The sequence below is a fragment of the Cydia amplana genome, chromosome 8 (genome assembly GCF_948474715.1).
Source record: "Cydia amplana chromosome 8, ilCydAmpl1.1, whole genome shotgun sequence".
In the NCBI taxonomy this organism is placed as follows: domain Eukaryota; kingdom Metazoa; phylum Arthropoda; class Insecta; order Lepidoptera; family Tortricidae; genus Cydia; species Cydia amplana.
The window spans coordinates 2,728,724-2,748,241 of NC_086076.1; the positions used below are offsets into that span (position 1 = coordinate 2,728,724).

Here is a 19,518-nt window from a genome sequence, read left to right on the forward strand (position 1 = left end):
TGCGGTTCACAGAATACATCTACTTACCAAGTTTCAACGGTATAGTTCTTATAGTTTCGGAAAAAAGTGGCTGTGACATACGGACGGACAGACGGACAGACGGACAGACGGACAGACAGACAGACAGACATGACGAATCCATAAGGGTTCCATTTTTTGCCATTTGGCTACGGAACCCTAAAAAGCATGGAAATGATTTGAACGGGGCAGGACCTACTACTGTCCGATTCGAATTTTCAGGTACGTCAATTATTACGTCTAGATACGATATGGATTAAATATGTCAGTGTAAAAGTGACGTTTCTTCAAACAAAAACGCCACTTTTGACACTGACATATCTAATCCAAATTATCGTATCTAGACTTAATGTTTGACGTACCTATCTTAAAGTTCAAATCGGGCAGCTAGAGTTAGACCAAGAGCTAACTCTGCATGACATTGGCATACATTTTATAATATTCAAGTTGGTGCAAAGTTTGCCTAGGCGGACTATATAATAGGATAGTTTTTTAAGAAAAATATTACTCTACACTAGCATAGTTGTTCAGTACTGTTATAGGTCGTGATAAAATTGTCTACGTATACGTGATAATCAGAGGTGCCGACCTCTGATTATCACGTAGAGGGCTATTTACCTTATAATTTGACATGTCTTACGTCATATTATAAGGAAAATAGCTCACCCCCGCTGACCTCTGGTGATAATGTCTATTCCTTTCGCGCGGTGTTAAACAGTAACATGTTTTATCACGTGGCTAATCCATCCATCATACTCCTAATGAAGCTAGTAACATCAACAGAAGGATGTTTTTTCTTTTGAATTTACGCAGGATGCGTCACGTAGACGCCAACGTCAACATCAGTAACGGACGCAGACGACGGCTATCTATACTTATAACTGAAATGGGACTGGCGCAAGCGATTCTTACAACAGACGCCATCACAAACAGTCGCGTTAAAAAAATTGAGAAAATTATTTTGAGCTAATTAATTAATAAAGTTAAGTTAAGTGCCGGTTGAGAACAGTGACTTTTGCAAGTGTTTATTTAAAACATCCACTGCCAAAAACCCGCTGAGCGGGTTCATTTTGTATTGGGAAGGGGGCGCTGAAAGTGTTAAAATGTTCTGGCAGTTGCTGGCTGTTGCTGGTGTGTTCTGGGCGGTGTACTTCAGATGGCAGAGGAGGAGGATAAGGAAGGTTAATGAGGAAATCTCCTCAGGAGCGCTGCAGGAGCTGCCGGTTATTGGGCACGCGCATTTGTTGGGAGGGAACCATGAAGGTAAGTTTTTAGGGTTCCGTACCCAAAGGGTAAAAACGGGACCCTATTACTAAGACTCCGCTGTCCGTCCGTCCGTCCGTCCGTCCGTCCGTCCGTCTGTCTGTCCGTCCGTCCGTCCGTCCGTCCGTCCGTCCGTCCGTCTGTCACCAGGCTGTATCTCACGAGTCACGAACCGTGACAGCTAGACAGTTGAAATTTTCACAGATGATGTATTTCTGTTGCCGCTATAACAACAAATACTAAAAACAGAATAAAATAAAGATTTAAGTGGGGCTCCCATACAACAAACGTGATTTTTGACCGAAGTTAAGCAACGTCGGGCGGGGTCAGTACTTGGACGGGTGACCGTTTTTTTGCTTGTTTTGCTCTATTTTTTGTTGATGGTGCGGAACCCTCCGTGCGCGAGTCCGACTCGCAATTGGCCGGTTTTTTATTGTATTTAAAGCTTTATTTTAAAAATAATAGAATAGAATAGAATAGTTTTTTATTCGTAAACACACAGACGACACACGTAATTACACAAAAAGAACATAATGAAAATAAAGTGTCACGAAATGGCCCCATCTCAGCATGTTGCTGGCGACTTCCAGCGCTGATCTTCCGATGAGACCATCAAGTGAAATAGTGGTATTCTTCAAACAGTTTTATTAACATTTTTTTTACAAAAAAATAAATTTTGAGTACCTAAAATAAGTTACATATTAAAATTTCAATTTAACTGAACTATTAAATTGAAATTTTAATATGTAACTTATTTTGATATTTACAAAATACAACCGTAAGTGACATGGAAATATTAAACACACACTTTTCTTTAAACGAAGGAATTAATATTCAATACATAACATTAATTATTCAAATTTAAATAAAAATACATATAGAAAGGAATCTAAAGATCAATGTCAATGTATACCTCAGTCAGGTCAGGGACATTAATGTCGTTACATTCGACCATTTACATAAATACCTGTCATAAAATGGCAAGTTTTTTATATCTTTACTACATAATATATCAGTGATATATTATGCTAATAAAGATATAAAAAACTATATACAGGGTGCTTCCTGTAACAGGAGCAATAAATTAAACTAAAGGCTGTACTCCTCAAACTGGCCAACATTTGTTCAGCAACTTTTAAAAATTATGAATATTTAGACTTCCTCTTTTTCATACAAAATAAATATTGCCTTCAATGTACGCTGACATCAGTGTGTTTGACGTTGCTTGTCACGCTTTAAACATAACAAAATTTGCAATACATTGCGTCTTAGAATAAATTTTAAAGTGTAATAAAAATCAAAACACGAGTTATTTTCAAAAGTTGCTGAACAAATGTTGGTCAGTTTGAGGAGTACAGCCTACAGTTTAATTTATTGCTCCTGTTACAGGAAGCATCCTGTATCACGTAAGCCCCATTTAGAAGGTTGAAGAAGTTGCATGCAATATTCGATACAAAGTAAAATGAACCAGTATTTTAACAAAAACGAAATTACAATTAACGAAAACCGCATGCAAGTTTGTAAACTGTCTACTTACATGGGGCTTAAGACTACAATATCTTGTAGTAGGGTTTGCAATCCGGATCCGAAATGTATGAAATTATCCGGATCCGCGGATATTCCCATACATTTCGGATCCGTCGTGCAAACCCTACTTGTAAGTGAAAGTCGAAAGAAACACGGCGTACCTACGCATATTATAATTTTTTTGAATAAAATACCTACATTAGGTATATTTTTTTTGAATAAAATATATTATGTAATTATTTTTTTGAAAAAAAGAATCCTATCGTAGGTATTAACATTAATATCGTCATTTGTATATTTATGATTAGAATACTGCGGCAGTAATGCTGGTATAGTCTGAACCCAAACAGCTATATGGTACAGTCACCTGTAATAATATTTTACACAACGAAGGCCGCAAAAATATCTGGCACGATCTTATTTTATTTACTTTTCTAAACCATGATTGTACATTTATAATATTTAAGTAACTATTGAAGCATAATTATCATAAGATTGCTTTAATTTTTGGATATTTTTCAATGAAATAAATGTTATCTTTAATCTTATCTTATATATTTTTGCGGCCTTCGAAGAGTAACGTAATTATTTTGAATAATTCTACAGTTTGAATTCAGTTATTTTTAGTTACTCGCGACAGTTTCGGAGAGCCTAGGTCTCCTTTCACAAGCACTAACAGTGCGAGCAGCGTTCACGTTAGTGCTTAGTCACGTTTCCGTTAGAGCTTGAAAAAGGAGACCTAGGCTCTCCGAAACATGTCGCACGAGTGACTAAAAACAAGTGAGTCCAGACCGTAAAATTATTCAATGTTAGTATGTCTCACAACAGTTTAAATTCGATAACAATATTATGTGACTGACTGTACATTGCAAACTGGTTTAATTATCTTTCGCGAGATTTGGCCTAGAAACAAACAAAAGCTAGTGATAAAACGTGAGTGACCCGTTTGATTAAATTTATCTAATAAATTATCTTAGCAATATGATGCCCTATAATTTTATCAAAGGAAATAAACGTTAATTAACATTTCTAAGTACATAATTATGCTGTGATAAGCGCGGTTGAATGACCGAGCTAGATTAGAAACAACAATCTAATTCAAATTCTATCTTCAGTGCTAGATACTTAGGTAGCATAAGTGTAAGGCCTGAGTGGACGCTCGAGTTGGGCGTGCAGCGGGGCGGGGCGTGCGGCGTGCATGTTAAACAAATGCAAACGTATAGTAGCGGCCTTAGTGCACGCTGCTCAAATTACTTGTGAGCCCGACGCCACGCTGCACGCCCCGCCGAACGCTCCGCTTCGAGCGTCCACTCAGGCCTTACACTAAACTTAAGCAGTTTCCTTAAATATTACTTTACCCATACTTTACTTTAGCCATACCCCGAAATTAACGGAGTTAAAGAAGAAAAAAAACACAGAGTTTCGCGATTTATATGGTGCGCCAGAATGGCCCGGCGTAATCAAAAGGGTTTAGGCTGCGTTTCCACCAGAGATGAGCGAGTATGCGTAGCGAGGGATGTGTTTTTTAAAAACTAATTGAATCACTTCATTTGTTTCTCTCGCTCAGCATGCAGTGATTCTATTGGTTTTTAAAAAACATATCCCTCGCTACGCATACTCGCTCATCTCTGGTGAAAACGCAGCCTTATACAGATTGGCCTAAAAATACATTAACATTTTTTTACTGCGGTATATTGACAACGATTTATGCTCACCACACAAATATGAAACGTTAATTTAAAAAAAAACATTTTTTTTTCTCAGATGTTATGCAGTTATTTCAAAAAGCGGGACGAATCGCCACCGCTCAGGGCGGACTTTCCACATTTTGGTTGGTCCATAAGCTATACTTAAGTAAGTAAAAATGATACATAACGATTTACGTTGCCTTTCCACTGACACAAATATGAGGAGATAAGAAGAGACGATCAACCAGTAGCATTGGTTGAAATCGAGAGAAGCGGAGAAGAGATATGGGTTACAAACAATGCTAAAAATATTGTTTGATTTCCGCACGTCTCTCATCTCTACTTCAGTGGTAAGGCAGCTTAAGAAGTCAGGTTTTCAGTTTAAGGGGCAAATGATACACCCTTCGCCATCTGACTCTAAAATTTTAGATGAACACAAAAGTCGCGTATTGAATTATTTTTTTATTGAAATTTATTTAAAGTAGGTATTCTATATTATTTTGCTTTGTATGTTTCAGTCGTAACTGATCCATTATCAGCCGAAGTTATTATGAAGTCATGCGTGGAGAAAGATAACTTCACAATGAAGTTCATTAGGACAGTTTTAGGAAACGGAAGTATATTTGCACCTGGTAAGTGCCTTTTTTTTAAATTAAACAATGTATAGATAATATGGTGGAATTATTAACTAAAACTTTCATAATATATTAAAATTAGTTATTTATTTCACAAATACTTTCAAAGTCCCAGGAAAAATAATATCTAATCATAATTAAATAAATAATAATAATTTCATAATGGATCCAGAAATTTTCAGTATAACCCGTCCCGAGTATTGAATTCCCAATTTCCAAGCAAGTTTCTGTTTTTATATTCCTTATTATTTACACCCTTTTTAGGGTTCTGTACCTCAAAAGGAAAAAAACGGAACCCTTATAGGATTACTCATGCGTCTGTCTGTCCGTCTGTCACAGCCTATTTTCTCCGAAACTACTGGATCAATTAAGTTGAAATTTGGCTCACATATGTAAGTTTGTGACCCAAAGACGGACATGTAATGTAAACAAATGATTTTTTTATGTGCTAAATAAATATGTAGGTCAAAATTTCCCGCTCTTGGGTCAACGTAACCCGACTTTTCAGTACTTAATCTCCGAATTCGACTTTAACATATTGAAATATTTATTGCAGTAAGCATTTGGCGTCCCAGAAGGAAGATTCTAGCCCCAACCTTCAGTATGAAGAATCTGAACCAATTCGTGGAAGTGTTCGACAAACAGAGTCACATCATGGCGAAACAGCTGAAGGAAACCGTGTACGAAAATGTCTCTGTGTGGAAATATATTACTACGTACACGTTCGATTCTATTTGTGGTAAGTTTTCATTTCATTTATTCCTTGCCTAGCGCCACTTGCACCATCCCACTATCCCGGTGTTAACCGGTTAAACGAGGAGTTACCATGGTTACCAGTACAATTTGACACTGGGTTAACGGTTTAACGGGGCTAACATCGGGTTAGTGGGGTGGTGCAAGTGGCCCTATAATGTATGTTTTCTGAAGTTATTCCAAAATTACAGATAGCACACATATTTTTTATCCGACTACAGTTTTTTTGGATTAAACCGCGAATTCAGTTTCACAATATTTTGTGAATTTAATGAATGACCTTTTAAATGGGAAAATTTAAATACATCAAGGTGCACTGCAATAGGGAGTATTACTGCAATGTTTTGCCGCCAGAGTGCAGCACTAGTGACTTAAGTATACCATAGAGTAACTTATACATACTGTACCTTAAACTGTTTTTTGACAAGTTTTCACAGACATTCAAATATGACATTGATACATCAAGGCGGTTTGTTTACAAAGGGCCTACCGGGCGAAATCGAAACTCAGCTACCTATCTGCCTCTTTATCGCTCGAATATGCAAGAGTGATAGAGAGGTTAGATAACAAAATTTCGACTCTCTCGTTTGCGGTAGACCCTTAGATTGTGACTTATTGAGGAAGTGGCGCCCCCTACGCAGACTTTCGCGTAATATTCCCTATTTCCCTATTGAAATACATACAAAGGCGTCTAAACTGTCGGTTTTAAAAAACAAAACCTAATTATATATTTTTTTCTCAGAATCCGTTATGGGAGTGCAAATAGGATCCCAATTCGATACCGACCATCCGTTCCTTAAATCATTCGAAAAACTGGCGGATATGGTGTCGCAGAGAATCGCCACACCCTGGCTACACCCGGACATCATATATAAGTCGACACCGACTTATAAGGAATTTGTGAAACATAGAAAAATTATATACGGCTTTATTAATGATCTCATTCAGAAGAAGAGGGATGACCTGGCTTTACATGGAGTAGATGAGAGTAAGTAAATTGTTATTTCAAATACCTATGGAGTCGACTGTTAATGAAGTTAGCCCAAGAATATGTTTACAAAAATTTGGTAATTTTAATAAATGTTTGCGTTTGTATCAAAACAAATGAATATTCTGAAGACAATACGTTTCGTTTCCGTGAAATGAACATTTTGTAAAAGATGTGTAAGAAAAATATTTCTATAAATGTTTTGTGAATGTATTTTTGGGCTACCTTGTACCCGGCCAAGCGGCACTACGATTTTTAGTCGTGCGATAATTTTGTCGCAGAAGTACAACGTATGTGTTTATATGTCAGTGCGCGCATATACCTACGACAAAAAAGTATGTTCGCGACTCTAAAAACGTGTCTTGGCCTAAGTATATGTAGGTTGCCAATGAAATAAAATGTAGATTAATAAACAAACACAACTCAAGTTTATCCTTAATATTTACACTATTTAGCCTACTTTTTCTAAATTATTCGATTTTTAAATTATTAGCCTACGGCTAAGGAATTTAATTTCTGTGTCACCTTGTACTTCGTGCTAGTAATAAAAACATAATATCTTAGTAATTTATACAGTATGTTTTAAACAAAATACAACATGTAAAACTAATAAACTCGAAGTCATATTAAGTGTTGCTGCTGTCCTTGACACGGTTCTCACACTTGCTGCAAAAACATAGAAAGTTGTTATTCTTGTTTCTTAAGGCGTATGCACATATATATGTGAATGTGACCCTCAATTACTTCAAAATATCGGGCATATAATAAATAAATAAACACACATTCTTACACAGATTGACTAAGTCTCACAGTAAGCTCAAAAAGGCTTGTGTTGACACTCAGACAACCATAATAATATATATGTATAACTAGCGACCCGCCCCGGCTTCGCACGGGTTAACAATTTATTTATTTATTTAATAATAATTTTATATAAAAACCTTCCTCTTGAATAACTCTATCTAGGTACAAAAAAAAACTGCATCAAAATCCGTTGCGTAGTTTTAAAGATCTAAGCATTCATACAGACATACAGAAAGATAGCGGGAAGCAACTTTGTTTTATACTATGTAGTGATATACAAACAAATACATAAATACATAGAAAACACCCAAGACTCAGGAACAAAATATCTGTGCTCTTCCATAGCCTCGTGCCGCCCAATGTACATCAGGATGTACACTCGGTTTCAATGGAATGCCAACCATAATTCATTACAAAGTAGGTAGCATTTCATTTGTCTCGTAAAATTTTCGAACAAATGAAATTCAACCCAATTGAAAATACAACAAGATTCAAACTTCCTTGGCTATAATTTTGTATGGTGGGCGGCACGAGGATAGAGAAAAAAATACATAGATTGCTCACTCCATACATCAGTTTTAGTACCCAAAAGACTAGCTTAGCATCTAGCATCGAGTAGCGGAACTATCGGTACTGCTACATCTATTGTCAAGTAGCAGTACTGATAGTTCCGCTACTCGATGCTAGATGTAGACACTGAAATTCATAGTCTAAAGCCCTTGCTACACGGTCGCCGACAAGCCTTCTAACCGTCTGACCTTGGTCAGTTTTGGTCAAATTTTGTTGGAAACAACTGTCTACACGGTCCGGGACGGACCAAGGCCACGCGGTCTGAACGCTTGTCGGCGACTGTGTAGCAAGGGCTTTACTGATGTATGGAGTGAGCACTCTTGTCTTACTATATTTCTCTATGGCTCATCACACAAATGAATGCCCTTTCCGGGATTCGAACCCAGGACCGTGACTTCACAGGCAGGGTCACTACCCACTAGGCCAGACCAGTCGTCAAATATGAGTTAGAACTGTTAGAAGCGACGAAAGAGCATGGACGATCATTTCCTTAATGACCCCGTTTTTTTTTCAGATGATAAACGCAGTTTCCTACAAATGCTGATAATGGAGTCTGGGGGCGAGAAGGGATACACGGACCTGGAGCTTTGCGAGGAAACCATGGTGCTCATCATGGCTGGAACTGACACTTCTGCTGTTGGCACGGCGTTCACGACTGTCCTCTTGTCCAGGTTCCAGGAGATACAAGCTAAAGTGTATCAAGAGTGAGTACAAGATAATAATAAAAAATCAGCTCCAACAACTCCTGCCACAAGTCTACTCTCATGCGCAAGAGAGCGGTGAATTTTTAAAATTTTCCTTTAATATAAAAATGTATACCTATCCTGTGTAATGTACTTATCTGGATGAATCTGGTACATGTTCGACAGGAGTGGAAGAAAAGGGAGAGGCCTACATCCAAGATTGGATCACCAAAAGGCCACCATGATGATGATACATATCTTGTCGCAAATTGTTAATAGCAGCTATCATTCTGTTTCCTGTGACAAGTTATGAAGTATCACAAGAATAAATTTCCTTCACAAGTATCACAAGAATTAAATTAAGAATAAAAATTGACTGTGTATGTTGATTTACACCACATTTTTTTTTCCCACAGACTGTATGAAGTATTTGGCGATTCAGACCGACCTCTGACAGTACAGGACCTACCGAGTCTAAAATATTTGGAAGCTGTGATCAAGGAATCTCTTAGGATGTACCCTCCAGTTCCCGTCATCGTAAGAGAAGTCAACCATGATGTCGTCTTGCGTAAGTTCTTATTTTTTATATTACGGTATTCGTACCTTGTCTCAGTGACAATATTATGAGATCCCTTGTAGCTGGCATATTAATTATTACTATGACAAGGTATAAAGTGGTACAAGAACCAATTTCCTTGAAACTGAATGCTAAGGGGGCCTTGCTGTCACTCAAGGTGACGTGCGGTTCAGTAGCCGCCGCTGTCAATTTCCTTGATAAAATAAGTGACGGAATTAACATCATAACGCGTCAGATATGCGGCGGCGAAAGTCACTATTGGTGCAAATTATATGCGTTGCGATTACCCCTTAGAACGCTTTATGTCATAAACACAAACATCACTCAAACGCAAAGATCCCGAGTGAAAGGGGCCTAAATGTAAACCCTACTCGAAAGTAGGAGTCCATGACGCGGTGGGCACGACTACTAACGACTTGGCGTACAAAAGGTTAAAGGCACAAGATCAATCCGTTTTGGAAAACTAATCTAAAAAATGAAACTGAACACATATACAATATTTGAACATTGGATAGTATGTATAAGTATAAGATCTATTTTTCTTCAGCAAACGGCACAACCCTGGTTGAAGGTGTCTCGGTGTTCCTAAACATCTGGGGCATCCACCGCAACAACCACTATTGGGGAGACGACGTGGACGTGTTCAGACCGGAGCGGTTCCTCGAGGGTCCTCTGAAGCATCCAGTCCAGTTTACGCCGTTCAGTCACGCTCCTAGAAACTGCCTTGGTAAGTTCTCTCTCTCTCTCTCTCTCTCTCTCTCTCTCTGTCTTTCTCTCTATCTCTCTCTCTTTCTCTCTCTTTAGTGCCTCTTCAACTAGTGAAGGTTGGTGAGAAACTAATGGAACGAAGTAATTATAGGATTAAACGAACTTACCTGAAGTGAAGTTCAATCCTGATTATATGAAGTATTTATTTCTGGATAATTAACAATGTAGTACATCTCGCTCGCTTGCCAATGTACGCGAATTTAGAGCCGCCATAAAAGAAAAAATCACCAACTGTCACGATGACACTTCATATAGTTTAGAGTATTCATACACTAATTGGGAAGTAACCATGGATCCATGGTTACTCGAGGAGGGTGGGGATATCCCTTATCCAGAAATAAATACTTCATATAATCAGGATTGAACTTCACTTCAGGTAAGTTCGTTTAATCCTATAATTATATTCGTATTTATTTCTGGATAATTAACAATGTAGATGTTTAGAGAAGAGAATTAAATAATTTGTAAAAACCAAATATCTCAAAAATCTACCCAAAAACAAGCACTTGTCTTTTTGGTAAGAATATACATATATATCTATATATCTATATATATATAATGGATACCTATCTCTATATATCATCAAAGGTAAACTAAACATAAGTTGCTATGAGACATCTTAAAGTTGATCAATGTTAAAATAAAAATTCTCCTTCCTATGACATGGGAATTATCAACAATAAAATTAGAGTCTGCTATTTTAATAGGTAAATACTTTGAGAATCAAAGATTTACTGTATACAAAATTTTGAACATGTAAATATATCTAATAAATAAGTATCTAACAAAAGTAGCAGACTAGTTATCTGAAGCATCCCTCCATTATATTAAAACATTAAATTCACTGGTGAGACCTGCCCTTATGATCTTTACCTTATCCAATGTGAGACATGATAATTGTCATATGTAAAGAAAATATAGAAATATTATTACCCCCTCTTTTAGTACTAAATAGCATCTAAGTAATGTATGATATAAAGCCTCCATAAAAGAAAGAAGACATGTGAATGGCTACTAAAATACCTTGTACTTTCTTGTTACTTGTCTAAGATACGTAAGACAAGGTTTTAAGACATTATGATGCCATATTTTTCTCTTATATTGTATTCGTTTATTCCAATAAATACATAATTTCATTTTATTAAAATTGTGTCAATAGTCATAGGTTCTGGGCATCACCCAGTAAGTAAAATCTTGACACTATTAATTTTTCTTAGCTAAGGTCTTCAAAGAGTTTTGCTATTCTAAGTAAACATAAAAATAAATGTACTAGCTATTTGTTGAAACATGAAGTAACGATTTGTTAGCTGGACGTCCAATACGCAGTTCGTCCAAATCGCATTTCGTCCATTCGTCTACTACGCAGTTTGTCCATAAGTGATGCGTCCATTTCGTGATTAGTCAATACGCAGTTCGTCCATTTCGCGATTTGTCACTCTGCATTTCGTCCATTTCGCGATTCATCATTACGGAGTTCGTCCATTTCGTAATTCGTCTATTAAAAGGATATGGGAAATGAGAAAATGTCAATAATATCAGCTACGCCGATGATATGGTGCTACTGGGACCCGCGGTCGGAGCCGTTAACGGGTTGTTACTGTTGTTAGGGCCCGGCCACATATCCACGGTGCGGCGCCGGCCACCGTGTAACGGCACGGCGTCGTGCCGCGGCACGGTGCCGTGTACGGTGCCGCGCACGGTGCGACGGCACGGTGCCGCCACACCGGCGGACGGCGCACCGCTCGGTAGTTATTGTTTTGCTGTTGCATAGTTCTCACGTGCTAATTAATGCACAAAAATGGCTGACAATTTAGATGTCGACTTTTTTATTTCACTAGTGGAAGCTCGTCCCGCTCTCTGGGACAAGACTAAGGAAGACTAGGATAAGAATAAATACCTACACAACACACATTTGAGCATGTGAAATTCCTCATTGACGTTCGTTACGTAATGTTGATTAACAAATATGCGACAGTTCCATCCTGAGGGTCTACCGCGAACACCGAAATTCACAAATTGCGGGCATTTTTCTCTGTCACTTTAATTACGTACAATTGGAGTTAAACAGAAAAATGCAGCAATTTGCGGACTTCAGTGTTCGCGGTAGACTCTTTGGTTTGCGAGCGAGCTGACAACTTTGCGAAGGGAATGCTTGGAAATGTCGCGTTCATGTAAATAAGTTGTGTGAACGCGGCATATATCTGTGACAGTGACAGGGAAAGGTACCATTTGAGTAAAATTACCGTTCGAATTAGAACAAATATACTATATTTAGTTATAGCGTAACAAACTATCCTCTGATAGTTCAGTCAAGAAATATCGAAACGCCGGGACGTGCCTCTCTCTAGCCAGCCGTGTGTTCCAAGTTGATTGGTAGAACTTCGCTTCGCTCGCTCGTTCGCTAATCAATGAATCTTTGTTTCCATTCCATTAACCCCTTGACCGCCAAATACGTCAACTGACGCGTGCGGCTACAGCCCAAAGCCCAATGTCCACCTTCGTGTCTTCCTACAAGGTTCACGAAAACGCGCCGCTCACGCACAGGTGTGTCGTACAAAGGCGTACGTTACTCGGACAAACGGTTCGAATTTTCATAAATGACCCGTGGCTGCAGTAATGAGAGACGCATAATTATATTTTTCTTGACAAGACTTCTACATATACGAGTTGGACGGAATGCCTACTGGACAAAATGTGTGTTGGACTAAATCCATGTTGGACGGCATGCGGTTGGACGAAATACGTGTTGACGTAATACGCGTTGGACGAAACGCTGTTGGACGAAATGCATGTTGGACCAAATACGTGTTGGACGAAATGCGAATTGAAATATCATTTGGACGAACTGCGTATTGGACGTACAGCTAACAAACCGAAGTAACTAACCCTGTAATCTTAGTTTCAAATTCTCAAGTTGATTTATTATCAGGGATCGGAAATTCGGATGCTTTTATACCTAAACTTTAGCCTCAGTACCTACACCGCGTTGTTGTTGAGTAGTATGGAGGCGGACTCAATTTAATTTTGCTAATAAATTTACCGGGATTTCCCGGAATACCGGCAATTAGGATACATATACACATACGAATTAAAGTATTTAAATAACATATTTCAGCTGTTTCTTTTTACAAAATATGCGGTATGCGGTAATTTTTTTGTTACACCCTGTTTGTAGTTAAATTTGTTTACCAACGTGTAGGTATGTTAACAAAATCGCTGAAAATAGTCATAAACTAAATATTTTGACAGTTATCGCTATTTCGTGATGTCTTATACGATCCCGGAATCCCGGAACTTAAATAATTAAAATAATATTTTTAAGAAGCCGACTCCATACTTGCTGAGCTTTTTCCGGGAGTTTGCTAAGTTTAGGTATAAAAGCATCCGAATTTCCGATCCTTGTTTATTATTCGTGTCATACACCCTTAAATATACTCGCATTGCTTCTCATGCATGCAATTAAGCGTAATTGATTGCATGTCCATATTCTAATCCGAATAAACTCTTCTTTCCCCGTTTGGAGAATCTTGAGACATGTTTGGAGCTGTTTAAACTAAATATAGTAAATTTGTTACTACATGGTGACTTAACACCAGATAGTTTACGTTAGAAGGGATTAAGTACCCTTATTTAAAATATTGTTAAGTACTTAACTAAGCTAAGTAAGTATTCACTTGCTTACTTGCTAATTATGCTAAACGGGGTATTACCAATTATATAGCCTACACTTAAAATACGATAAATTGCTTTCCTAGCTACAACAAGTTTCACTTTGTATTATATTTTAATAATTTATTTCCTCATCATCATCATCCTATCAGCCATAGGACGTCCACTGCTGGACATGGGCATAGGGAATATTTTATTTAAGTACTTATTATAAATATCTAGAGGTACTTATATAAAAAGATGATCCTGTTGGGTAACATTCTTTCAATTATTTGTTCTAGTATTTCTCACCACTACAGAATCTAACAAAATAAGCAGTTTAAACCAAAACAACATGTAATTAGGTAAAATAATGTAAAACATTTATTTAGGGACTGTGTGAATTATAAAACCACACATATGTATGTGGATCGGTCTGTGACGTTTCGTGTATTATCCCATAATAAAAACCGCAAATCACTTGTAAGTGACATATGTTCGTACTTCGTATGTTGTACATATGCATACACCTCGAGAATTCTAAATAGGTACTAAGAAAAACAGAAAATGACTATTTATATAACATAGTCATGAGTTATTATGGATCGACAGTTTGTCTATAATGCTCTGTTAAGTGCCCAAAAATATCTTCATAGATCAGCTTGAACAGTCGTAAGACTGCTGAGAGGTGTAACTATCTATCCACTTTCTGTTGGATCTTTCTGATCATATTCGTACAGAGAGTATAAAGAAAAGCATATAAATGCAACAAAATGATCTGTTGTACATTTTATTATACTTTTGAAATTGTTTCAATTCACTACTGATTATTTATACATTTATAATTGATTAATTAGATCATTAGAGATAAAAGAAAAATATCTATTGCTCATTATGGCATAAAATGGGCATAAAGCATAATTTTACTTTCGGAATCCAATCCTTCTTTCATTTCAGCTCTACTATTGATAATTGTCTCCGATGGACCTGACCCATTATCATTAGCCCCCCAACCGTTCAAAGTAAATTTACAGTACCAAGAGGTATCAAACATTCTAACACAAATATAAATAAATACGTAAGTAATTATATTATCTTCATTTTATGTTTTGGGCTTAATTTGGCTAAGCCCGTTACTGTTTTAAAAAGTCAAGGATTCTGCTATAGAGATTTGTTACTACACTACTGTTCAAAAGTTGGGAAATGTAATATAGTTATTACATACTTACCTATAAACCTAACTAATTATCTACCTACCTACCTACTTATATTATATTACATACCAACCTAACCATTTCTCTTTCTTATCACAAATGTATTCAAGTCTGCCATTTAATGGGCATGAACTTGTGCTAAACTGAACCCTATCATTTTGTAAAAGGGTTCCAAAAAATAAATAAATGTTACCACTGGCTTATAAAGGTCTGAAAGTTTGATAAATAAATGAGTTTGAAGCGTTGGGCTATAATTTAATTGATATTAAATATCCATCCAATGGCTGACTGATTAAGATTTCATATGTAGGTATAGTTTCGGTATTGTATCCTTGTTCACCTACAGTCTTGTATTTTATACAACATACTTCTCATTATCTTACATTTGAAAGTAATAATAAACTCACTTAATTCAGTATATAATATCTTTATATATCTTTTGAACATTTTCACCGAAGGCAATTGGGCTTCAAGAACTTAAAATTCCCATGCTCAACTGACTGAGCTATCCGGGGACATTTCATAATTTTGTTCACACTATAATTGTGACATTTTGGCTAAAATAAATTAGTAGCCCTTGAAGGGTTATGTTATGATGTTATGATATTAGAATTTTTTAGTAAACTTGTATGGCAATTTACCAAACTGCCTGAAAAGGGAACAAGTTATCCATATTCACACAATATGATATATTATTATGAAACACGCTCAAGCTATAGTAAACTTGTAAGAGTGAAAAAAGTATAAGCCATTAACCCCAGGATATGACCTTCACAATAAGGCAGTGGTTTGGATCTAGTCCTTATAAAGGCTGTTAAATAGCATTCTTTTGTACACTAGTATGTGTGTGCTGTACACTGCCACGGCACTTATTTATTTTATTGTATTAGTGCAGGTTACAGAAGTTTTGATTAGCAAAGAAATAATAAAAATGGTAGGCCATTCTTAAGCCTTAAAAGGGTTCAGCATATATTATAAATGCTTAGCATATACATTAATCCAGAGGCATTATTCCAACAGCATCCAGAATATTGTTATTATTTGTAAACAGTAAGTAGATGCTTAATTAGCATACAATTTGTTTAATGCCGCTAGCGGGCTTGCTAATGACAGAATATCATCTATATCAGAATATGCTTGTAAATGATACAGGATCACATCCATGAGTGTGACGAAATTCATGCACTGAATTTCAAGTGCTAATGTCATTATAAGAAATTATTAGGTAATACAAAACAATTCACAAATGTAACGCTGCAAGTGTGATTGGGGCCTTTGGACCCGGCATGGCTCAGAACAGGTTTTAGTTCTTAAGTTTTGTATGTACGTATTTATATTATTGAAATAAAAAACTTTTCCCATTCACAAATTATCATCCCACGGATGAGGTGTTTCTTCACATTTAATCCATTTTATTATTGAATAGTGATACTCGTGCTCGTCCCACGGACGAAGGGCTCCTTGCTATGCAATAAGCATTATATTATAGTCAAAGTGAGTTGAAAAAGATCTGACCTTCGTTCCACGAACAAAGCACAATGTTGCCACGCAACATGTGGATATTTTCAAGCCAACATTTAAAACAATGTCCCACGGACCTAAGTCTATGTTCTCTATAGAACGAAGCACAAAATGTCGCTACGCGATATGTGAATACCTCCAACAATGTCCCACGGACATAGACAAGCTCGTCACACGAGAATGTATAAAAACTTTGTATAGGTACTCTATAATAAAGTGAGGTTAAGTATGTAAATATCTTTAAGCCAACACCTCGAACAATGTCCCACGGACATAGACAAACTCGTCACACGAGAATGTATAAAAACTTTGTATAGGTACTCTATAATAAAGTGAGGTTAAGTACATGACTTGTATCAGAAGTCCAAGTTTCCCCACGGGAGCACTCTTAGCACCTTCTAGCTGCAAGAATTTAGAAAATGAAAACTACTTTTGTTTACTAGCTGACAAATGCTGTCCGTAAAGATGTACAAGGCTGTACAATGTACTTACCACAGTCCGTGGTACTTACGTTGCGATATTTACAAATTTCATTTTCCATGTACACATTGCACTGTATATAGACCTTTTAGGTATAACTGCATGGAAAAAACTAGTAATTACTCGATAAAACTTAATTTTTAATAACTATGCGACAGATGCGTTCAATCAATCTTTGGGTAATATGGCTCCATCGATACTGTCGATGATTTCGCCAACGTCAAAGTGGATCCCACGTGGGATCGAATTATTATTATTTTGATTATTTGTAATAAAATTCAGCCAGTGTACGGTATAAAAGTATAAAATTATGGCCTCTAGGGCTCTAGCCAGCCACGGTTAGAGGTAGAAATACCAAAATAAATGCTCTAGAGCACGACGTTGTTCGGTAAGTAGTTGGGTTCTCAGTTCTTGTAAGGCGATAGCTGGACTTTACAAGAACCCGCGTGGGCTACCCGGCGTTGACGCCAGAATGGTGGTTAAACGCGTTTCATGATTATTTTTTCATTATCTGCACACTTCCACATTAGTTTACTGCATAATACGCTATCAATATTACACTTTAAACAATATTAATAAGCAAAAACAAAGAAATGAATCACGAGGCGATGTTACCAAAATGGCGGTCGACGAATAACCCCGACAGATGCGTTACGGCGCGCGCAAAATATATGAAGTGTCATCGTGACAGTTGGTGATTTTTTCTTTTATGGCGGCTCTAAATTCGCGTACATTGGCAAGCGAGCGAGATGTACTACATTGTTAATTATCCAGAAATAAATACGAATATAATAATAGTTATAGGCCGCCCGTATTGAAAGCGAGGACCTACAAGTATAATAATAGCTATAAAAAAAACTAGTGAAGGTTGACAGTCGGCTCTGCATATTTCTCCCAATCTCGGTTAAAAACTCATCGGCGTTCTCGATTCTGGTCCTCTAAGACATTTTGTTAACTGCCGCCAGAAGGTATACCGTAAGCCCTTAAGAGATTGCATATACTTGATAAAATTCGACCGATCCCGTGGCCCGGGCGGCCGAGTGGTCGAGGCATCTGCGCGGATGCTGAGGCCGCAGGTTCGAGTCCAGCCCTGGATACTGGAGGCCTTGGCCACTTTTTCTCTCGTATATGACGTCTTTTTCAGTTTATTTGCTATCTGTCTATAATTGATGTCTGATTCTACTCTTGTTTCAGGTTATAACTACGCAATGATGTCAATGAAGACTGCTTTAGCTAATTTACTTAGAAAATACAAGGTTCTACCGTTCAAAGGCCTGGACCAATCGGAGTATGATACGCCTTTAAGAGTTAAGTTCGACATCATGATGAAACCTGTAGAAGATTACGTTGTTAGATTAGAGCCTAGAGAATGTAGTTTATAGGGGTGAATGTACGAGTACAATTACAGCAAAACATGAAATATGTACAATAAACTATGTAAATATTAAGTTAAACCTAAAAAAATTGGCTAAAGGGCATGGGCACACCGTGGGCCGATGCGGGCCATAAATGAGAATTTTCTGTGTTTTCATTATAACGATTCCCAAGATGACATTTAGTAAGGACTAAATTTCATTAATATTTTGTTATTCAAATTTAAGATCACATCAATGTACCATATTCTGACAAATAAATACATTTCATTTCATTTAGGACAATAAATAGTTATCGTCGAAATACAGAAAATTCTATTATCCAACCACAAGTATAAATCGTTCCACAGTAGTGCGCTACAGTTGTAGTGCATAATTGTTTTCCATCGTATTTTCACGGAAACGTAAAAACGTGTCTTGCTATTTCAGTCAGTCTCGGTACAAAAAGTACTGAGGTTGACTGAAGTAGCATGATAAATACAAACGTTTCCGAGAGAGTAAGATTAAAAACAATAGGGATGTTGACACATGTTGAATTTTATAACAAAATCTAGTAAAATAGATAGCAAACGAGCAATTTATCACAATAATGTGGATATTAAAATAAAATATTGAAAAATTACAAAAATACAGGACTTTCAAGTTTCAAAATTTAAGTTTTTTTTAACTTCCAAAAACGATAAAAGTCAGGGTGTAACGGTTCAAAATACTGTGGTAATATTGACCCCGTTATGATACTCCTATCGACATCTAGTGGCGGAATAGCTGTCGTCACGGATTAATTTTAACGCCATCTGTTGGCATTCAGAGATACTCGATCAGGTGAAAGTCAACTATAATTCTATATTGTTTATGGTTATTTTTTTTAACTTTAGATATCTTCTTTAATAGTTTAAATATTTAGGTTTAATAGTTCGAAAATATTGACACGCAATATAATTAGTCTTTTAATTTGTTGTTTTGTAATATTTTGGGACATCGATTGCTACATGGCAAAATTTCTCGACT

General features: G+C 36.9%; 1 protein-coding gene and 1 long non-coding RNA gene across 2 annotated transcripts in view; one reads left to right on the top strand and one right to left on the bottom strand.

Annotated features, from left to right (window-relative positions):
* The window catches only part of LOC134649995 (uncharacterized), a 212,145-nt gene extending 211,961 nt beyond the window's left edge, over window positions 1–184 (bottom strand). The window contains exon 1 of the long non-coding RNA XR_010097019.1: window positions 102–184. This is a non-coding gene — a long non-coding RNA (uncharacterized LOC134649995). The remainder of the gene's footprint in view (window positions 1–101) is intronic.
* A 937-nt stretch (window positions 185–1,121) lies between these two features.
* Window positions 1,122–18,568, top strand: LOC134649965 (cytochrome P450 4C1-like). The gene is made up of 9 exons (XM_063504771.1): window positions 1,122–1,281; window positions 4,573–4,662; window positions 5,015–5,128; window positions 5,688–5,870; window positions 6,627–6,872; window positions 8,761–8,950; window positions 9,346–9,497; window positions 10,054–10,233; window positions 18,332–18,568. Exons 1-9 carry the CDS (start codon window positions 1,122–1,124, stop codon window positions 18,517–18,519), a joined length of 1,503 nt encoding a protein of 500 aa, XP_063360841.1. The 3' UTR covers window positions 18,520–18,568.
* The last annotated feature ends 950 nt before the right edge of the window (window positions 18,569–19,518 follow it).

Excerpts from the sequence above, each read along its gene's own strand:
- LOC134649965 (XM_063504771.1), top strand. The coding sequence starts at position 1,122 with ATGTTCTGGCAGTTGCTGGCTGTTGCTGGTGTGTTCTGGGCGGTGTAC. Across the intron at positions 5,871-6,626 it reads CACGTTCGATTCTATTTGTG|AATCCGTTATGGGAGTGCAA; the intron begins GTAAGTTTTCAT and ends TTTTTTTCTCAG. Across the intron at positions 6,873-8,760 it reads TTTACATGGAGTAGATGAGA|ATGATAAACGCAGTTTCCTA; the intron begins GTAAGTAAATTG and ends TTTTTTTTTCAG.